Here is a 22,211-nt window from a genome sequence, read left to right on the forward strand (position 1 = left end):
AGGGCATGTTTTTCCCCAAGGAAAGAAGACTAGCAATCACATGATCAAAGAAACAAAGCAAATTGCTGTGGAATTTCTGCTTGACAATATTTGAATACAAAAAAAAGCAGGGTATAATTTTAGTATATAATTTATAAATGAGTCATGTGTACCTCAGCTCTGGCCTCCTGCAGCAGTGTCAGAATATTGTGAGGTTCCGCAGCCAGGGTAGCAGGGAGCAGCCTGTGTCAGCCCATCACCTGGGATGTGGTGCTGCACAGGAAACAGAGCCACGAGGCCGATCCATCCACATCCCTATGGTGAGCCCCTCTCCTGCTGCAGCACTCTGGCTTGGACAGGTGAACTGCATCCAGGAGAAGGATCAAGTGACTTGGGCAGGGAAAAATCATCCTGATGCTTGTGGTAAGGAATACAGACAGGTTTTCCATAGTGGCTGGTTAATTCTCTGGGACCGTGGCATGTCCTGCTCCTGCAGCTCCCAGTGCTGCAGCATCCCTGCTTGGCCAGTATCACTGGACAGACCGTGCCCAGCACAGCAATATGGTTAGCCAGATAACAAGGGCATTAACCCTGTTTTTCTGCCCAGGTTCTAATAGGGATAGCCCTATTCCTGAAATTGTACTTGCAAATGTTATGTCTAAGTCATCTCACTCAGCTCCTGCATTGCTGCTGAGCCTGGCTGCAGTGGGTGCGATGGGGTAGACCCCTCCCTCCATGCGGTTATTTGAGCTCTTGTGGGGCAGTGCTGTGCTCAGAGAGGCTTTACCAGGATAAGAACAATTAGGGCTGGTTTTCTGAAAGTAGTAGAGTTGTGCTTAAAAATGCCTGTTGGGCTTGGAAGGGCTGCATGTGTTTCCCTGGCAGCCTCCTTTAGTTTCCAGCGGGGATGTGCTCTGCTGCTGCAGCATCCCAACTTCAGAGGAGGCAGATGGAGACAGTAAGTGCTCAGGGCAGCTTTCAGGCAGCATTATTAATGTCACAACCCCAAAAGGGAGTCTGTGTACTGTATTGCTCGATATATAGTGTGGCTGGACATTTTGTTTGGTGTCTCACAGGAAGCATAGCTGGAGCAGGCAGGTTTTGTAGCTTGTCCCTCTTGCTGTTTCCCCTAGTGCCAGTAGCTCTCTGGATGGACACAGTGGCATGGGACATCCTCACCATGAGTCCAGAAGTGGTGCCTGTAGCAACACACCACTTTGGAGGGCTTTTAAAAGCTCAGCTTTAGAGGAGATGGAGAAAGTAAGTGCAGAATTGCTTCAAACAGCTTAAAAATGCAGATGTGTGGCAAGAAGGCATATGCACTGCTGCTGTTTGTGACCTGATCCTGATCACCCACGTGCCCTACTGAAGGGGGCAAGAAGCTGCAGGTGCTGCAGGACCTGCATCAAGGGGATGGATGGCTTCTATGGCTCCCATTTTGGTGTCATCCAAGGCTGTGGAAGCTCAGCGGTGGTGGGTTCTCTGTAAGAGAGCTTAAGCAGCAGCAAAGCTGGAAGGTAGACAGGGTCCAGAGGTGCACATTTTAAAATTGAGGGCCCAGCAGTTTGCCTCAGGATTGTGACTGTAACTTTGTCACTCTTTGAACAGTACCAAAGTCAGCCCCTCAGTTCTGTGGCTGGTCCCTGCAGGCTGTCCCATGAACAGCATCTTGCAGCACCTGCACTTCTGCGGGGCAGAAATCAAAGCTGTGTGCACCTGCTCGCAAACATCCAGGTACTGACTCAACACTGTGAGCGGCCTCAGCATTGAACTGGCAAATCTGCTTTAGAAAATGGCCTTTAATCACAGCAAAAGCTTCTCTTCTGTCTAGGTGGTGACTGGAGTGCAGGTGCAGGGGAGGGACTGGAGCTGCATCAGTTGGTTTCTCAATCTCTGCCTGGTGCAGGGGGTGGTGAGGTGTGCTCTGGGGACAGCTGGGTGACAAGCAATCTGGGACATGCCATTCAAGGGCTGATTTATTATGACTTTGTGAGGATTTTTAATGTATCTCTCTTTACTCCAAGCATCTTCTAGCAGTGTCACGTGCCCGAGTGGACAGACAGACAGACAGACAGACAGGTGGTGGGATGCTGCCCCACAAAAGCCCACGGGGAGCCTGCAGCAAACCCCGCTGGCCGCACACCCAGCTGCTGCCCCACGCGTTGCCTCAGCAGGCAGATGCCAGCGTTGCTCAACGCCAGCAGGACCCGAGTGCCTGTTTATTAACGGATAAGATGGTCAGGCCCCCACACGGCTCCTGAGCCGGCCTGTGCAACTCCTGTGGTTTCCAACTGTACTTATCAAGGGAGGGGGCAGCCTGCCCAGCCAGGGTGTTTCCTCTAATCAGTATTTTCACATGCCAATGGCAGGCAGATGTGCAGGGGGCAAAGGCTCGGCCATCTCTCAACAGCTGCTCAGGGGAAGGAGTCACCTAAGGCAACGCTGGGGAGGTGGGAAGAAACAAGTTGCTCAGGGCAAGTAAATATTCCCCAGGACAGGGTAACATGGGGGGAATTCAGACACACCCTTGGCCGTGAATTTTCACTGTCCCTTCTAGAAGGAGCCAACTCCTTGCAGTATTTCCTAGCAATAAGTTCAGTTCCAGAAACCCTTCTTCGAGTCCCCTTAGAGGCTTCTGCTATTGTCTGCCCTGCATCCCCGAGCCGCCGCGGGCAGTGCGCGAGAGCGTCGCGGGCTCAATTTAACGGCATCTCCCTTGCTTATCAGACTATATAATAAACATGGCTTTTAGGGGGGACTTTTTGGGGAGGGGTTCGAGGCAGGCGGTGAATGGAGAGGCCAGACACCATTGTCTGGCAAGAATGTGAGTCGCCCTGGGCTCGCCTTCCAAATTGTCCCAGCACCAATCCCCCCTCCTTTGCGGGATTTCCTTCTCCAGCCGGGGTTTTGTTTCGGAACAAGCGTTGGTCAAACAAGCTTTTGTTTGCGGTCAGTTGCTTGGCACACATACACCACTTCTGGTGGGGGACAATGAGGAAGCTGTTTCGGGGGCAGCTGCGGTGGGACTGAAAGGGAATACTGATGGAAAAAAGGGCGCGGGGAGGAAATAACTGGGTGGAAATTAATTGGGAGGATCTTATGAAGTCTGGGTGCTCTGCAGCAGGGTTGGGAGAGTGGCGCGGGGTCCTTCGATCTTGCTGCCTCATCCCACTCGCTGCCTCGTGCTGGTTTATGTGACTTCTTCCCCCCAGGATACCCCACCTCAGAGCAGAAAGTTGGCCAAAATATTTGTGACTATGCATCTAAAAAGCTTTCTTTCAGGAAGAAGTAAACTTATTTACAGCAATAATAGAGTTTAAAGGAATTGTATAAGTGAGACCGACTTCTTTGTCAGCAAAAATTGCAGCAAAACTGTTCATAGATGACATTACCTAAATGACATTACGTACGTATGTCCTTTCTTTCACATTTCCTGTAATCCTGTTATGGCATTGTCCCATTACCTCAGGCACTGTCATCTTTAAATGCTGTCAGATCTTAACTGGATGGCCAAGGACATCAGAAAAGGATCGAGGTGAAGCTGATGGCAATTTCAGACCTGTTGTATATATGGCCATCTCCCAGCCTGCCCCCAGATGGGGTGTTTTCTGATAACATGTTCAGGTAAAGTGATGACACAGGGACTTGTACATCTTTTATGGAGCTGCTGCCCATCCCCACCGCATCCAGCACCGTTTTGGGGAAGCGCAGGGTGTCAGGCACAGACAGAGTGTTGAGGTGCTGGAGGTGGCAGGTACGAGCTGTGTGCTTGTTGGAAAGTGCTCCCATCCCCAGGAAAATGAGGACCCAGAGGTCAGTAGATGGAATGAGCAACTGTTCTACTCCCTGTACAGCCTTTGAGGCATTAATGACCATTGCAGAGCACACCGAGTTCCTCAGACTTAAGTGCAACCTCTTGGTGTTAATACTTTTAATATTATTGCTCTTACTGTGTTACTGCTAAAAACTACACGATGCCAATTTCTTTTACTCCAACCACGAATGGGCCTCTGTGACTTTTCAAAAGCGCTCCGAGACGTGGCAGCAAATGGGAGAATTGCTACTTCTGCCCCTCACCTGCTGAAACATTCAGTGCTCTTAAGCCCGAGGAGTGGGGAGTGTGGAGATAGTTCCTGTTTCAACTGGCAGACCCTCTCAGCAGGTTACAATAGTGGTGGTGATAGCTGCCAGCTCAGGGGGCAGGAACTGTCATTTTGTTGTCTCTGGGTGCAATGTTCTGCTCTGAGGGGTTCTGGTCCCCCGTGGTGCTGCTGGACCTGGGTGCAGTGAAAACAGCAGCAGCCCTGAACCTGAAGCTCTTGCTGCAGACAAAAGTCTGTGGTCAGGCCTGCACAGATGGATGGGGTTGTCCATCTTTGGCCCTGTGGGCTGGTTTTCCCAAAAAGCAGGGCTGCTCTGTGTGCTGGCAGCAAGGGAAGTGATGCCAGCATGTGGCTCCCAGATGGGTTGTCCTGACTGTGTGGATGTAGAGGTGCTGCTGGCAGGTCACAGCGTGCCCTGTGTCCTCCTGTGCCCTCGAATGAACAGCAGCATGTGTGATAGCATCAGCAGGTGGGTGATGGAGATCCCACCCTCCTCCTGAAGAGTCAGAAGAGGAGGACTCATGGATGAAGAGCAGGAGAGTGGCTCATGCAGCCACATCCATTTGGCCCAGCACAAGGGTTAGATAACACCAAGGCTTCGTTTAGTCCCAGGGATGCTAAAGAGCATGGCCTGGATCCACAAATTTTTCTGCTGAAAAAATAACAATCGTACAGCCCCTGGAATAAGGAAGGATATTTTGATATGACCATGTAGCCTGCATAGGAAGTTGTTAGCTTTATCAGGTGAGGGTATGGGGTTTGTTTAAAGGCTGTTATTGGTGTCTTAAGTGCTCGCAGTTACAACATCTAATTGCATTTTCATTATATATAATGAAAATTAATATAAGCATTTTCATTATAAGCAAGAAAATGCTTATATTGCTGAAAATTGGGGTTCTCTACAATCTGTTTTATATGCTTAAAAACTCTGGTTTTCATTTAGTTCTTTACCATCAGTGCCATCTTAATGCATCATCCAAGGCCAGTCCTCAGATCTTATTCTCTGCTAGTCTGAGGCTGTGAGTAGGCAGAAATGTCCATGCCAGGACTTGCCTCATGAGTGCAACAGCTCTGCCTCCTTCTCCTGCAGGATATGCTGGAGCCATCTCACCTCTCCATGCCTCCCACAGCCCCAGGAAGGCTCTCCCTGGAAAGGTCTCAATCCAGTACTTCTTAACTGGACGTGGTTTGTGAATTATTGCCCATCTGGCTACTGAACTGATGGCGTTTTGGATGCTGGAGGACAATTTTTCTCTCCTTTCCAAATCTCTTAATAACTGAAGATTTGGGGTGTAAAAGCACTAACTGCACACAGTTCACTGGGGTTTTTTCAGTCATAGCTTGGATTTTTTTCCCCCTATGGGCACAGGAATCATTTATAGCCGAGGTGGGCCGAGTTTGCAACTTATTAATCTCTCCCTCGCAAGTGGGTTGAAAAGAGACACCATGCCTTTATCAAAAGCCAGGCTAGCACAAAAGCCTATGCAAAATCATCATCAAATCCTATTAGAGGTGGAAAATATCTCTTAGATCATCTCATTCATTTCCCTGCCAATGCTAGACAGTTCCTGAGAGTTAATTTTCTAGCGTCTGCCGCCAACTCCCTGTGTGACTGCGGGTCTGTCATCTCGCCTTTGGGTTGTCACTGTAACTTCCACGCATTTCCATGCATTTCCAAACAAGCCTTGTTTTGTTCAGTCATTGCCTGTGTTGTTGTTTGCCCTGCATTAGGTGTTATCAGTGGTTTCCACTCTGGAGAGCATCACCAGACGTTGCTTGTGGATGGGAAAGGCATCTCCATGGGATAGGGCATGCTGGGTGCTAAGGGAAGCTCAGGAAGTGCCATCCCCTGGGCAGGGGCTCCATCCTCTGCAGCCACAGGCACTGGGGAAATGAAATCACAAAAGGAGATTTCTCTCCTGCAGTTGTGGATATGAGTTCAATGCAAGCAGATTGTCCCCCATAGAAAGCAATTCCCTTCTCCCAAATCCTGCTGGTACCACCTTTGATAAACTCCCACCCTAAAGTTCTGGACTGGCTGTGACATCCACTCAGCGGGGAGAAATAATAATAATAATAATAATAATAATCTAACACTGAAGCTATTTATAGCATTAAGCAGATACAGATTTCATCAGGGTTTATTTCAGAGAAGGAAATGACATCTAGGAGCAGGATAACCTTACTTGTAACTTCCCGGCAGCGCTGGCGGCCGTGATTGAATTCCGCGGCATGGCAAGGGTCTGGGCAGCCCTGGCAGCGCCGGAAAGGTCAGTCCAGAAACTGTCACCCGGAAAGCATCAAAAGCAGGAGCTGTCGATAGCGACCTGCATTTGCAGAAAATCTGAGGGCTTTCTAATTAACTGAGGATCTCTAAATTAGAGCGAAGCCACTCGACAAGCCCCCTCGTACGCCTTAAGTGTCAGGGCTCAGCTGATCGCCGCATCTAACAAGCGGCTGATTTTTAACAGTAGCTCTGAGACTCAATCAGCTCCTAATGGCTCCGTTTCAAAACGTTTCAGTGCATTTTTCATCTCTTACTCTGGAATTTATGCTCTTTGTTCCCTGCTCAAATATTCTGGCGCTCTTCCTTAATTTCAGGCTTCTGCCTTGCGACAGCTCCTCTGCCCTAACTAGGCAGCTCGTTGCCTGCCTTTCCCCGCATGCGATTCTCTGCCGTGGCCACTCGCTCTGCTTTCTAATCAGCAACTTTCGAAATTCCACCTCTCTCTCCCCCGTGATGTATAGGTAGTGCTGCGGGGTCTGGAATTTCATAATTAGAAGGAAATCCATGTTTAAGCAGGCCTGCTGTAATGGCAGCTGAAAAGTGGTTTTATTTTACTTTTAAGATAGGGAGCCAGTTTGGAAATGCACCTGGTTTTGACTTTCCTCTTGCTGCTGTTCCGTGGTGCCAGATTTGGGTGGTGGTGCTCCTGATTTACACCATGGACAATGAGATTGACCCCTCCTTTCAGTTGCATTCACAGCAGAGTTGGATTATGCATATTTAAACTGAGGGTTTTGAACTGCTGGGAAAATGAGTGGGGGATCTTTTCTTTCTGACACGTAACTCCTGCTGCCAGTAATGAGACCCATGAATGCATCCTTGGGAAGGCAGCAGGATAAACTCCCACATAAACAGTGATTGGGAACAGATAAATTCCATTCAGGAAGGTAGAGAGTTAATCAGCAACTCTTAAAGACTCCTCCATGTGTGTTTATGTTCCTACGGCTTATCCATATCTTGGCAATTATTCAAGTGAAATAGAATATAAATTCCACAGCCTAATTTTTCTTTGAAAAAATTTCCCCAGGTAATCAAATCCTGAAGTGCATCTTCTATTTCTGTGGTTTTATCAGTAAATCAAATTTTTATCATTTATCAGCAAAAGTTAGATTTAAGCATCTTCACTGTAATGTTTGAAAGATGAACATTTGTTTCAGCGGGTACTGTGCCAATCAATAATCTTCCAGCTTGACTCAGCTATCAATTATTGCTGCAATTATTTGTCTAGTTGGATATTTAAAATGTCATCAGAAAGAGATGATTACATATTCCAGAAAGCAAGGCACTGTATAATCAGATGAACTGAATTCAGTTAAATGTAGTGTGGTACTAACCTGTCCTTCAAAGCTGAATTCTGCAGCCGCGACTGAAACAACAGCTTTCTGCATTATTGTAAGGAAACGGATCTTAACCTTGGAACGGCGCGTGTTATTGGGGTCGGGTAATACTCGGCGAGAGGAGACCTTGCAAGCCTGGAAATTGAATCAGCCTTACTGACATAAAAGAGGGAGGTGGGGTTTGGTTTGGTTTTTTTTTTTTTTTTCTTCAGAGGGGGGAGGGCTGGTTTTGTTGGATTTCATCTGCAAATCTATAAATAAGGAAATCCACTCTTTTATCTGCCTTTCTGGGAGTTTCAGCTCCTGAGCTCTGAGCGCCAAATTTCCGCATGCCCTTTTTGCATTCCTTGACTTGATGTATGTGTGGTAAATACTCTCTGTGCCCCGAGAATGCAATAAAGCTGTAGCAATTCTTGCAAGTCTTACATCCTTCCAAACTCCAGATATTCGGAGTATTATATCATTTTCAACTTCAAGGATATCTCAACGATGGAGAGGAGACAGAATAAACCGGAGAAGACCGGACAACTTTACGACACCTTTGGTCCTATTTGCAAAGGGAGAGGGGAAAAAATATATATAATTTATCGATTCTACTACTAATACTTGCTTGTGCAAGTTATGAAACTAAACGTTGTAGGATCTGGTTCAGCACTTGCTGTGCTTGCAACTCCATGGTGACATTGAACTTGCTCAGGGACAGAATAAACCTTTGCCTTCCTGGCAGATGATTTGCAGGGGGAGGTGTCATTTGGGGGGGACCTGCAGTTCCCCTGACCCACTTTGTCAGGATGGTTTGCTGCTGGCTAAATATCATTCATTTGAAAGTGAGAGGAAAGCAAGCCAAAGGAGAAGGCTGAGAAAGAGGAGAGTCTAAAGAGGATTTGTTTTGGGAAGGAGATAGTGGAATAAGGCTTCCAAGGAGTTCCTCAGCCACTGACTTGGCTGAGGACTGGGCATTTTCAGCTTCCCTGACACCCTTCCCGAGGCATGGGTGGGAGCTGGGTGCCGTGGGCTGGGGAAGGGGCATCGGTGGTTTCTGGCTGATGAAGAGGGCCAGGAGGGGCTCTCAGGAACCACCCTATCTCCTCAAGGTGATGAACACACACAGCTTTACAGAGCCAGTCACATCAAATAGAGACACTAAGGTGGGAAAAATCAGCAAAAATAAAGCAAGACCATCAGTATTGAGGTGACTTGATGGGCCAGCCATGCTCTGGCAGCAGTGTCCCTGCTGGTGAGCAGCAGTGGGAAGGTGCCAGCCCCACTTTCTCCCTGGGATGGGGCTCAGCCGTTTGGAAGCACACTTCATCTCTCCAGGAGAGCCGCCGCAGCCTCCAGCGAGGTCCTGCAGCACTAATCAGGTCAGCAGGCATTAGCACTCTTCCCAGGAAAGCGGTGTCCTGGCGTTGGTCTGGGAATCTCCGTGTGTAAGAGATACTGAGTGCACGGTGTGCACTGCGGAGCAGCATCCACCACTCCCCCTCGCCTGTGCTGGGTGCTGGCTGCACGACTGAGCGGTGCAAAAACTGAGATGCAAACAGGGAGAAACACTCCCTGCCCCACACCAGTGGGGGTGACCCGAGATCATCACATCTCCTTCCTCTCCTTCGCAAGAAGCTTTCTCAAGTGTGCTCTGCCTTTCCTTCAGATGCTGCCAGCCAGGGAGAAAATGGTAGAAAGGGGAACAATTCGTCGCGTAGGTGTATGAGTGAATGAAATGATTTGGAAGCTCTTTGTAACTGTGTAATTACAACACTGCATTTAAAAAGTGAATTATTGACTTGATTGTCCCCAGCAGCCACTGGGTAAATGCATAATTATGGACTGTTGGAGCCAGGTTTGCTGGATAATCAGGTGAGGTTTTGATGCTCTTTTTGTGGGAGGACTCAGATGAGGTTTAGTCCTTGGTGGGTCCGGGTGGACCTTCCAGCAGGGGACACACCTGGTGCTAGGTTCAGTCCAGAGGAGCTGATGCCACTCCTTTGTAAATCTTTTACAATCCCTATGGCTGTGCTTGGAAGAGACAGTCAGGGACAGGCAGTGGGGAAGATTGTGCATCACAGAAACACAGAATGGTTTGGGTTGAAGGGACCTTAAAGCCTATCCAGTTCCAGCCCCTCTGCCATGGGCAGAATCACTTTCCACTGGACCAGGTTGCTCAATGCCATCTAACCAGGCCTTGAACACTGCCAGGAATGGCATCTGGAATGTTGGCTATTTCACTAAGGATGTTCTTGGAGATGTGTGATGGTATCAGTGGAGAGCTCCTCCTGCAGAGCTGAAAACACTGCATAGCTCACTCTTTAGGTCCCAGCACTGGTGTTTGTGGTTACTGGAGCTGCTTCCCACGTGGTGCTGAGGTCTGCATCGCCTCTCTTTCTCCACCCCATAGTGTTAATCTATAGGGTGCATGTGATCAGGTCCTCTTTGCTTGAGGCTTTTCTTCTAAAATTCACTCAGAGCTGAATTTCAAGCACAGCATTGTTTTCCCATGACAGGTTTCTTCTGTTCCTCGCTAATCAAGGCGCGACAGATTTCCACCCCCCTTAGGTTTTAAAAAAGCACAAAATCAGTCGCAGGCTGATACCCTTACTTGCCAAGTTGGAGCTCGAAGCAGGTTTTCTTGGTGGCCAAATTGTCATTGCCTTGAAAATGGTGACAGACGCTGAGGTCAGGCCATGGGACCCCAGCACCCCATTGAGGCTCCAACAAACCACGTGTTTTGTTCCTTGTTGCTAATGAAGTATTTTTTGGGGGTGGGAATCTAAGTGTGTAGCCTTTGGTTCTGGTTAGAAGAATGAGTAATGTTGAGGCTACAACTAAATTGGTTACCCATGAAATGCCTATTTCTTCTCTGGGCAGGAACTGGTCTCCCTGGTCCCACCCACCCTTTCCTCAAGCCCAAAAAACTTCTGTTTTGTGGAAACTTGAGCAATGCTGTAAAACCCAAGGAAAGTTTGGCTTTGAGAGAAAATGGGGAATTCTTGGAGTTTCTAGCTCCAGTCTAAATCTTTGACTGGCAAAGCAATGCCAGCTGCTGTTTTATTATTGCTGGAGCTTGGGTTTCTTTTTGAAGTTTGAGGAGTCACAGCATTAATGTTTTGGCCTGGTTCTTCCTTAAAGAGGGTTTTTAAAGAAGGTGTAATAAAAAGATGCTATTACTCATACTTGGTTTGGAATGCGTTTTCCCAGTTTTTTTAATATGATTTCAGGAAGTCTAAACTCGCAGGCAGAATAATTATTTTCAGGAATATCAATATTGATATATCAATCTCAATATTGAATATTGATTTCAGGAATACCTTTTATCAATGAGTTACAGTAAAGAAAATTAGGTAGAGATGGCAGATGGGGCACTGAGAGTCCTGCAAAGCAAAATTCTTCTAGATTTTTTGACGTTTCCATGACTAAGCTAGTCCCAAGACTCTCCACCAGGCCCTTGCATAAACAGCATGGACTCACTCACATTTGCAGAATTTTATTTTCAAAGGCAGAACAGCCACAGTATTTCCTGTTTTACAAGCAATACTTTGTCACTTCCTTCAGATTTTTGGGGATATTTTCCTTTTTCAGTGTTTCTGAATCTGGTTCCTCTCATGATAAAGAGAAAAGGTTAGGGAGGAAGTACCCTGTTGTACACAAATGCAGCTGCTGCTGTTACTTAGTATTATTCCAGTTATTAGGAGAGCAGCAGTGACAGTGCTGATGCTCCCAGTGCCAACAGCTACTTAGGACCGGTTAATGACGGACCAGGTTAATCACGCGCCTTTTGCAATCCAGAGGATCAGGAGGAGGAATTAGTGCAAGAAGGAAAAAATACGTTTGGACAGTTACAGTTTCCCTTGTGAACTGATGCTACCAGGAGAAGGTGAGTCACGCCAGAGCAGCTCTTCCTTACTAAGGGAGAAGTGGCTGCTGCAGGAATGGAGCAGGACCCTCTTATCTCCCGACCCTGCAACACTTCCTGCGTCCCAACTGTTTCACTTCACTACTTTGCAGTTGAAAGGAATTTCAACAGCATGGATTTCTAAAGAGAGAGAGGAGAAAAGAAAAAAAAAAAAACAAAACAAAACAAAAAAAAAGAGATATTTGACAGGCCAGATGGAGAACTGAATCAAGTACAAGTGGTAACAATTAACTCAATTTTTTTCCTTCCCCCCTTTAAATATCATAACAACTCCGAATTTATCAGTCCAAAAATCAAGCAGTCAGTTGACATTAAAGCTGAATAAAGAAGTTCCTGGGTTTGGCTCAGGCTGTTCCTCCCACGATTGTTTGGTGGCGAGCAGAAGAGAGGGGGGATGCTTTAACTTCTGTCCTTGCTGTTTGATAGAGGAAGGTGTTTGTGTGCCCTGTAGGTGCAGGTAGCCTGGTGAAGACTCTTGGCTTTGCTTACACGTGCACTTCTCTTGGGAAGGTCAGGGAGAACAGGAGCAAGACCTGTGGTGCTGGTTTGTGGAGGGATGCTGCCGAGAACAGGGGCTGGGCTGTCCAGGCAGCAAGGGCCACATCCAGGTCTGCTCGGAGATTTCTCTGGCACGGGGATTTCTCTGAGGGAGTAAATCTGCAGCTGTGAATGAAATCCTTGTGCACACCATTGGCACATGCGCAGCCATCGCTTACGCTGCCGGTTTGTTTGGGAAAACACTGGGAAAACTGGGGTGCCTCTGGTGCTCCGTGTTTGTGTGCAGCTTGTGCAGTGCCCTGGGGTAAACACACACCTTGTGTTTAATATCCTGCTCCTCAGGCAGGGGCTCCTTCCCAAACAGCGTCCTGTGCCGTGGGCCTGGTTAGGTGCACCCAGAGGATGCTGCGTGTGCTGTGTCCAGCGAGCAGCTTTCCTGGATCCAGCCCTGACTTTTGAGAAACTAAGGAAGCTCTTCCAAAGCACATTGGCACACGCATGCAGATTATTCCATTACTCACTTGGCAATGCCTGAACTTGCATGCCTAGCTCCAGAAAGGGTTTTTTTTTTAATTTTTTTTTTTCCCCTCCCAGCAGTGGCATCTAGCTGACAGCTTCTCCTCCCAGCTGGTCTTCTCCCCAGCATCTTGTCTGGCTTTGCTGCTGGTGGCTGTGGAGATGGCTGTGCTTCTTGCTCAGAGCCTGCTCTATTGTGCCTGGAGGAGTTGGCTTGCTCCGACTCGGACTTGGAGCGCGCCGGGTGTATCTGTGAGCACAGCACAGAAGCGCCAGCTTTTCCTTAATATAAAAAAAGCCCCTTAATGCTGAAAGCAGCCATCTCTTCCTATTTTACTGAGTAATTGTGCCAACTGCCCTTAAAGACACTCAAATGCCAATATCCATCCTGCTCATTTGTTAACATTTTGCGGATCAGAAGCTAAATCTGTCACTTGTGTGTCACTGGTTAAGTCACTTCTTCTGGGGGCATGGCAGGCAAGAGCTGTTCTGCTGTTTTGGTTTTTTTTTTTTTTTATTTAAGCAGGAGCCAATAACTTGAGAAACACTGGACATTTGTGCTGTAGTGAAATGCTGTGCCTCATCACTGGTCTTTTGCCATCCGGGATGTAGAGAAGGAATAAAAATGTAACGGTGGCTGGTGCTTCACTGAGTGAGGCCAGTCAGGTGTCATCTTGGCCCCAGGTTTGTATTTGGGTCATGGTATCCCCATGTAATTCTCCTACAGGGGTAATTTCCAAAGTAGGAAGAAAATGAGCAGTAAAATTGACTGGGAGGAAAAATGTACACACAAAAATGCTAATGGTAATTGGAAGCTATTTGTAAAGAGTTGATGAGCTGTCCAGGAAGGAGAGGGCAACTTTGGCCCCAGTCCAAAACCCACTTCACTCGCTTCAGTGGTGAGATGAGAACAGCAATTAGATATTAAAAAAATCAATATATGACAATTAAAAAAATGGAAAATGGATAGCAATCAATCGCAGTGAGAAACCATGGCGGGTAGAGAACAGGTCAGGAGAGCTGGAGATGCCGAGGAAAACTTGTGCCTGGCACCAATGAGGAGAGGAGGAGAGAGAGAGCTGCTCAGGATTCTGGAGAAGAAGGAAGGGATAAATGGAAGAAGCAGTAAGGTAGAAAGTTTTGATAAATATTTCTGCTGTAGACTTGGAGAGCAGCTGTGCTTTGTCTCTGTATCATAGGTGGGTGATGATGGTTTTTTCTAGCTCATTGGTAGCCAGGGAGGGTTTTATATGAGCAGAGAGAAAAAATATTTCTCCTCCAAAGGAGAGAAATATTTCTAAATAAAAAGGCCCTGAAAAGTTGCACCCAAGGAACCCTGAAGAATTGACATGTGATGCTGGTTTTAAAAAAGCTTATGAACTGGGAAAATGCTTTCTAGAGCTGGTCAGGGTAATGTGGGAGAGTTGGCAACACTTTGCTTATCTCTCCTGGACAAAATAACTGAAGAACCAACATAAGATTCAATTGATAAAGAATTAAAGGAAAGAAATATAATTCGTGCCACTCAGCCTAAATTTATGGAATATGGATCTTGTCAAATAAACCTGATTTCATTTTTCTAGATGACAACTTTGGTTGATAAATGTAGATGAAATAGACTGCACAGCGCTGTGACATTGTGTATAGGAAGACTGAGCACTGGTACTGCTAGCACAGGTGATGCAGAGCTGGCCAGCAGATTTGGGGATGTGGGGCTTTAGATGAAGAGCTCAGCAGGTGCTGGTGGGGGCCTCAGTGGTGCTTAGTGCTTTGTTGGTGATTTAGAAATTACCAAGCAATTTTGGTTGATTGGCAATGTCGGTAAAGCAAAGGTGGGTGCAGAGCAAGAGGGGCAGGTTAATAGGGTGCTCTGGAAAGACTGTCAGGAAGGAGGTGTTGAGAAGATACCAGGTCCAGCCTCATGTGGTCCTTAGCTGGAAGAGTGGGATCGGGGCTGTGCTTACAGAGCTGGGTGCAGCACCATGGAAGGCATCAGCTCTGTGGGAAGCTGAGAGGGAAATCGGGTTCTTCCCAGCATGATGCCAAGATGAGAAGGGCTAGGCAGGTCCTTGAGTAGTGGAGGGGTGGCCTCAGGATGGAAAAATAACTGGATTTTGAAGTGTGCCTCGATTTCACGAAGAACACCTTGGTGTGTGTGAGGAGCCCATTGTGTATCAAGAGCTTTTCAGTGTTTCAACCACAAAACCCCTCAAAATACAAAGAGAACAGGTAGAGGTTAGAGCTGGAGAAGTTCAGGTGGATCCCAGTACCCATCTGTGAGTGTGGTTGGCTGTGGGAACTGACTGTGGTGGCAAGCAGTGGGTGCTCTCCCTGTCTGCTGAGCTGCTTTGAATAGATTTCACTGGGATTTTGTGCTCTGCCCTGCGTTTGGTGGGGCCGGAGGAGGTCGTGCTTTACTGAAAGACACTGTGTTGGTTACAGAGTGACCTGTACCGCGGGTGAAGCTCAGAGGGTGAGAGCTGCAGGTCCCTTTCAGCCTCAGATTCCTGAATTGAGGAGTAGCCAGTGAGCTCCAGCCCCAGGATGTGAGCTCCAGCCCCAGGATGTGAGCTCCTGCCCCAGGATGTGAGCTCCAGCCCCAGGATGTGAGCTCCAGCCCCAGGATGTGAGCTCCTGCCCCAGGATGTGAGCTCCAGCCCCAGGATGTGAGCTCCAGCCCCAGGATGTGAGCTCCTGCCCAAGGATGTGAGCTCCTGCCCCAGGATGTGAGCTCCAGCCCCAGGATGTGAGCTCCAGCCCCAGGATGTGAGCTCCTGCCCCAGGATGTGAGCTCCTGCCCCGCTGCTGGTGGCCAAGGAGGGCTGGTTCAGCGGTGACTCCTGACTCTTGGAAATGAGCTGAAAGCCCCAGTGGCATCGCAATGGATGACATATCCCATCACATTATCCTGGTGGATGCTGAGGCACAAAGAGCCCTATGGGGCCTTCTCCAGCTCTGTCCTTGGCCAGCAGCAGCTTCTGCATCTCCCTGCTGTGAGACCCACCTCGCTTGCCCCATGGTCATGCCCAGATGCATTAGCTGGGAAGGCTGTGTGGACACAGGGGCTGGCCCACACAGCAAGGAGACATCAGTGGATATGGCCTTTGGGTCTGGCTCTTGAGGGGACCCAGATGGTGTCCCAAAAAACCCATGGTGGTGGTGGGATGGGAGCAAGGGAGGGCAAGTTCCTTCCAAACCCAGGGATTGCTGCAGCGGTCTAAGGACCCGTCTTGTTGCTGTGGCTTAGCGCCATAATTTTTGCAGTTTGGCAAGGCTGCATCAGACTGGAACGTATCTCTAGGTGGTGATATGGTCAGTCAATAGCCTTCATAATTAATCAAGCACTAATAGACAAATTAGAAATCATGTCTCTTCAGAGCAGGAGGTGGAGACAAATGGCTGGTGGATTTTAACTGTTTCGCTCCTTTGTTTTATTGCCTGGTTTTACCTTGCTCCCTTGAAAATGGTGGGTTGTTTAGGGGAAATTTTGTACATAAACATGATTTTAAATGTAAATTATTATCTTGATTACCAAACACGGACAGTGAATTGGAAACTTGTTTTTCAGGCAAGCACATGAAGAATAATCTTACATTTTACACTCCACTAAGTCAATGTAGCCCTAATTTTGCCACGCAGGAAATCAATTCCAGTCTTTATAACAGTCGAAGATGTTATGAACAAAGTAATTTTGCAAATTATGGCAAGTAACACATTTATTGATGACTGTAGCTTAGGAATTTAGAATTTGTGAGCACTGTAATATAATAAGGCTGCACTGGCAGGAGCTGAGTGAAATACAGATTATACGGTGAAACTGTAATGCATCATTTGCTATTAGTGGACTGGTAATAATTACCAGTTTCAAAGCAGCTTTTTCCATGTAATCTTTAGTCTCAGTCGTAACAGCCCTTCTCATTGACATTATGATTACACGAGCTGCCCTTATGATCTAGAATATCTAGTTGATGGGAATACTAAAATGTGGTAGCAAATGCTCGATGTTGTATCCTCATTATAAGATAAAATGCTATTTTCTCTGACCTGATCTATAAGGTAGAGAGGCGAGGTAGTGTTTCGTTGTTAGCTCCTACCGTGGTGTTAAAAACTTCCACTTCATTATGATGAAGGAAGATGATTTTTTTTCCCCCCCAAGCTCACAAATGAGCATAGGAATGTGAAAGTCCAATTGAATTTCCCTCTAATTTCAGCAGATTTAAGTATTTATCTGTGCTCACATGCCTGGCACATACTAAACACAACAGCGCATTTTATTCCAAGGCAGGCTTCAGGATGAAACATTAAATATTATTCCAAGGGCTTTTAAAGTGATTAAAGTGTTAAATGCCTGCTGTAGACGACTGAGGCTCTTTGCTTGCCTGATTCAGCTTCTCAGGCCAAATGTAGAATAGTGGCAGAGCCGGGAGGCAGGGAGGGAAGCTGGGATGGAGCAGTACAGCCAGTGCTGGATCTCGTAGGATCATGGAATGGTTTGGGTTGAAAGGCACCTTAAAGATGCCTGGTTCTGTCGTGTATCCCCAGATCATCGGGAGGAAAATGCCTTACACGATGCTTTTCCTCCCCTGTGAGATGGGAAACAAGATGGGTGCAGATAAAGCGATGCTCCCTTTCCTAATTTGCCTTACTTTGTTATTTTGGTTATTATTTTTTAATTTTCCTTTTCTTTGTATTAGACAAATAGGGGAAACCTACTGAGGGCAACTCTCAGTGCAGCCTTTTTACCCAAGAGAGATGCCTAAGGAGCGGATTCCTTGGGATGTAAATGTTGGGTCAGGGCAGGAATATGTGGTGAAGGCCGGTACCACCCTAAGTGCTGATGCCTTTGGAGGGCTCCTGGTTTATCTCTCAGCAAACCTCAACGTTATTTTTATTTGTTAAAATACCACTAAACAATAGCTCTATGAGAACTGCTGAACAAGGCTGGAAATGAATTTATATCCTTCTCTTAGCTCCAGCTTCAGTTTACCAGCTTTTAGCAAAAAGCATCCATATGGGGCTGGAAGTGAATTATTCACAAAATCCCAGTAATCAATAAAGGCACCCTCACCTTCACCATATCTCAAGCCATTCTTCCCTCGTGGGCAGCCCTCAAAAAGTTATTCATTCCCCTTGTTTTGCCATATATTAGAAGGGGCTGCTTTCTGCTGTCATTATTAGCCGGCTTTTTGTTTAGTTATTTATTAGTTGGTTGCTCTTTTATAATGTCCGTGTTATCTCCAAAAATAAATTATCATGAAATAGAGTTAGCTCACTACTTGCCAAAGTGGCATTTACCATCCTCAGCTTCTTTTCAGCGCGAGAGAAATAATGCGGCTCCGGCAGGGCGCTCGGCCAGGCCTCCTGGCCACCCTCCAGCTCTTTCCCTGGCGGAGCCGCCGCTCTCTCTGTCTTCCCCTTTCCCTGTCCCATGCTTGATTTTTTTTTTTCTGCCTCCCTTCCCTTTTTATTTTTATTTTTATTTCTTTCCTTGCCCTAGAGGTAAATCTCTGCTAAGGAGCAGAAGTTGATTCTTAATTTTAAAACATTGTTAGTCTCAAAAGAAGGAGGAGACTAAAGTGTGTTGATGCCCAGCTTGCTGGCAGTTGTGATGCTTTGAACTGATCTGTGTGGAGTGCTTTTCAGAAGGGGATTTCTTTATTTGGTATTTATTTATCTATTTATATATTTATTTACGTATTTATTTACCAACACTCTAAATGCCTTCAGCCTCTTGCAGCATAAAGTCTGCTGAGTTGGAGCTGGCAGTGATTGACTTTAATATCTCTTGCTTTTCTTATCTTGTTTTATTCTGTGGTTACCTGGCACGGTTCAGTTTTGAACCCAGAGCTGGGCATGGTGGGAGGCGGTGGATGTGCTTGGTGGGGGTTTGGGTCTCCCCGTTGTGCCTCCCACCTCTTCCCATTCGTGTCCCCTGCCTGTCCCCCAGCTGGGATGTTCCTTGCCCGGCCGGGTGTCCCGGAGGAGGAGAGGAGGTTAGGGCGGGGAGGCGAGCGCTCGCCCACCGCTGGACGGCCGGAGATTGACGCTGCTTGTTGTGTTATTTTGCAGGTAAAGATGAGCCCAGCAGCTACACGTGTACGACTTGTAAACAGCCTTTCAACAGCGCCTGGTTCCTCTTGCAGCACGCACAGAACACGCACGGCTTACGGATCTACCTAGAAAGCGAGCACGGCAGCCCCCTGACGCCACGGGTTGGTATCCCAACAGGACTAGGTGCAGAGTGCCCTTCCCAGCCACCTCTCCACGGGATTCACATTGCAGACAATAACCCTTTTAACCTGCTCAGAATACCCGGCTCGGTCTCGAGGGAGGCGTCGGGGCTGGGAGAAGGGCGTTTCCCACCCACGCCGCCCCTCTTTAGCCCTCCCCCGAGGCACCATTTGGATCCGCATCGCATTGAGCGCCTGGGTGCGGAAGAAATGGCTCTGGCCACCCATCACCCTAGTGCCTTTGACAGGGTGCTGCGACTGAACCCCATGGCGATGGAGCCCCCCGCTATGGATTTCTCCCGGAGGCTGCGGGAGCTGGCCGGCAACACCTCCAGCCCACCCTTGTCCCCGAGCCGGCCCAGCCCTATGCAAAGGTTGCTGCAGCCCTTCCAGCCCGGCAGCAAGCCCCCGTTCCTGGCCACGCCGCCCCTTCCTCCTCTGCAGTCTGCTCCTCCTCCCTCCCAGCCCCCCATGAAGTCCAAGTCCTGCGAGTTCTGCGGGAAGACCTTCAAGTTTCAGAGCAACCTGGTGGTCCACCGCCGGAGCCACACAGGGGAGAAGCCCTACAAGTGCAACCTCTGCGACCACGCCTGCACGCAGGCCAGCAAGCTGAAGCGCCACATGAAGACCCACATGCACAAGTCCTCCCCCATGACGGTGAAGTCGGACGACGGGCTCTCCACCGCCAGCTCCCCTGAGCCGGGCACCAGCGACCTGGTGGGCAGCGCCAGCAGCGCCCTCAAGTCCGTGGTGGCCAAGTTCAAGAGCGAGAATGACCCCAACATGATCCCTGAGAACGGGGATGAGGAAGAGGAGGAGGAGGAGGAGGAAGAGGAGGAGGAGGAGGAGGAAGAGGAGGAGGACTTGAACGAGAGCGACAGGCAGGACTATGGCTTCGGGATGAGCCTGGAGGCGGCCCGTCACCACGAGAACAACTCACGGGCTGGCGAGGAGGGCCGGGCGATGCCGGACGTCATGCAGGGCATGGTCTTGAGCTCCATGCAGCACTTCAGCGAGGCCTTCCACCAGGTCCTGGGGGAGAAACACAAGCGGGGCCACCTCCCCGAGCCCGAGGTGCACAGGGACACTTGCGACGAAGACTCGGTGGCCGGCGAGTCCGACCGCATTGACGAGGGGGCCGTCAACGGCCGGGGCTGCTCCCCGGGGGAGTCTGCCTCGGGAGGCCTGTCCAAAAAGCTGCTGCTGGGTAGCCCCAGCTCCCTGAGCCCCTTCTCCAAACGCATCAAGCTGGAGAAGGAGTTCGACCTGCCGGCCGCCGCCATGCCCAACACCGAGAACGTTTACTCCCAGTGGCTGGCGGGCTACGCCGCCTCCCGGCAGCTGAAGGACCCCTTCCTCAGCTTCGGCGACTCCCGACAATCGCCCTTCGCCTCCTCCTCCGAGCACTCCTCGGAGAACGGCAGCCTGCGCTTCTCCACGCCGCCGGGCGAGCTGGACGGAGGGATCTCAGGCCGCAGCGGCACGGGAAGCGGAGGGAGCACCCCCCATATTAGTGGCCCGGGCCCTGGCAGGCCCAGCTCAAAAGAGGGCAGACGCAGCGACACTTGTGAGTACTGTGGGAAGGTCTTCAAGAACTGTAGTAATCTCACCGTCCACAGACGGAGCCACACGGGCGAGAGGCCGTATAAGTGTGAGCTTTGCAACTACGCCTGCGCCCAGAGTAGCAAGCTCACCCGGCACATGAAAACACACGGGCAGGTGGGAAAGGACGTTTACAAATGCGAGATTTGTAAGATGCCTTTTAGCGTGTACAGTACCCTGGAGAAACACATGAAAAAATGGCACAGTGATCGAGTCTTGAATAACGAGATAAAAACTGAATAGAGGTATATTCGTACCCCCCCACCCCCCCCATCCACCCCCGTCCCTGACCCATCCCGCATCCCCGTAGAGGTTTTCTAGTCCCTTGTGATGGAAGTCATGGAAGCTAAGGATATTTGGAAAGTGCTTGTCACCAGCACACCCTGTTTATTTTCTTTTTGTTCTCACCGTTTGAATGCATGATCTGTATCGGGGCAATACTATTGCATTTTACGCAAACTTTGAGCCTTTCTCTTGTGCAATAATTTACATGTTGTGTATGTTGGGGTTTTTTTTTTGTTTTGTTTTGTTTTGGGTTGTTTTTTTTTATTTTGGTTGGTTGGTTTTCTTTTTTTTTTAATTTCTTTTTTTTTTTTTGTTTAATTTTTGGATTAGACAGCATGTATGGTATGTTATGGCTGTTTTTAAATTGTCCCTGATTAGTTGCTGAGCAAACACGTCGCTGTTTCCAATTCCGTTCGGGAAAAAAAAAAAAAACAAAAAAGGAAAAGAAAAAAAAAAAAGAGGAAAAAAGAGGAGAGGAGGAGGAGGAGGGAAAAAAAAAAAAAGAAAAAAAAAAAAGAAACAAAATCAAACCCGAGAGCAAACAAAACCGACCATGCTGCATACATCCTGTAATACATATCATGTACAGTTTTGTTTCGTGACGTGCAAAGGAAAACTCGCTGTGGGTGACCCTCTGCGGACAGGACCGATAGCACCGAAGAAACGTTGTGTTAGCCTAGATCACTGTCTTAAACCAATAAACCCACGATTGGAGACACAGTTCCCCTTGGGAACATTAAAAAAGGCTTTTAATTGGGAATAACCGACTGCCACCAGTCAGGAAGAGGTAGATTTCTCTTAGCTTTGATTTCAAACACACCCACCCACCCACCCCCACACACACACAGAGATAATAATAATAATAATAAATAATAATCCGAGTGCCTTGGATCTGTCGCGGCCGATGCCGATGGCTCCTTTCTGCTCGTCCTCCATGCGTAGCTCGTCGCCACCTCGGCCGCGCTGGGAGCCGCCTCGTGCCCCTCACAACGCCGGCCACCTAGGAACGAAGAGGGAAGAGGAAACTAAGGAAGAGAAAGAAATGACCCGCTCAGTCCTAGTTAATCATCATTCTCCTCTGCCTTTTATTATTATTATTATTATTATTATGAATTATTATTATTACTATTATTTTTTAAAAACTGATCATACCAGTCTAAAAACCTGCTTGGCTCATGGAGAGAGCTTAAAATGAGATGTAGAACCTTCCCCCCCTGCCAACCCTGCCCCAAACTTTCATTCCCCCTCCCCATCAATGATTAAATAGAATGTGAAACGCGCAGAGGCCCTTCAACACCATTAAACACACAATAAAGGAAATCCGTTTTATGAAGATATTTACTTTTAATAATATCTTTTATTGATTCTGGCACCAAAACAAATAAATCCGGAGCCACTTGGTTGTCAAGCTGACAATCAAATTATAAACTTTTAAGACCTCGTGTATACCATATAAAAAATAAA

At 48.1% G+C, this 22,211-nt stretch overlaps 1 protein-coding gene across 5 annotated transcripts in view; it reads left to right on the forward strand.

The window, feature by feature from the left end:
* BCL11A (BCL11 transcription factor A) overlaps nt 1-22,211 on the forward strand; it is a 71,454-nt gene that overhangs the window by 43,099 nt on the left and 6,144 nt on the right. For 2 of the 5 annotated variants that reach the window (XM_058836664.1, XM_058836666.1), the window contains exon 3: nt 18,700-20,707. In XM_058836664.1, the coding sequence (XP_058692647.1) occupies nt 18,700-20,705 (2,006 nt within the window). In that variant the 3' untranslated portion in view covers nt 20,706-20,707. The remainder of the gene's footprint in view (nt 1-18,699; nt 20,708-22,211) is intronic. The other 3 variants (XM_058836665.1, XM_058836668.1, XM_058836669.1) reach the window with 3 other exon arrangements.

This window comes from Poecile atricapillus, chromosome 3, assembly GCF_030490865.1.
Source record: "Poecile atricapillus isolate bPoeAtr1 chromosome 3, bPoeAtr1.hap1, whole genome shotgun sequence".
In the NCBI taxonomy this organism is placed as follows: Eukaryota; Metazoa; Chordata; class Aves; order Passeriformes; family Paridae; genus Poecile; species Poecile atricapillus.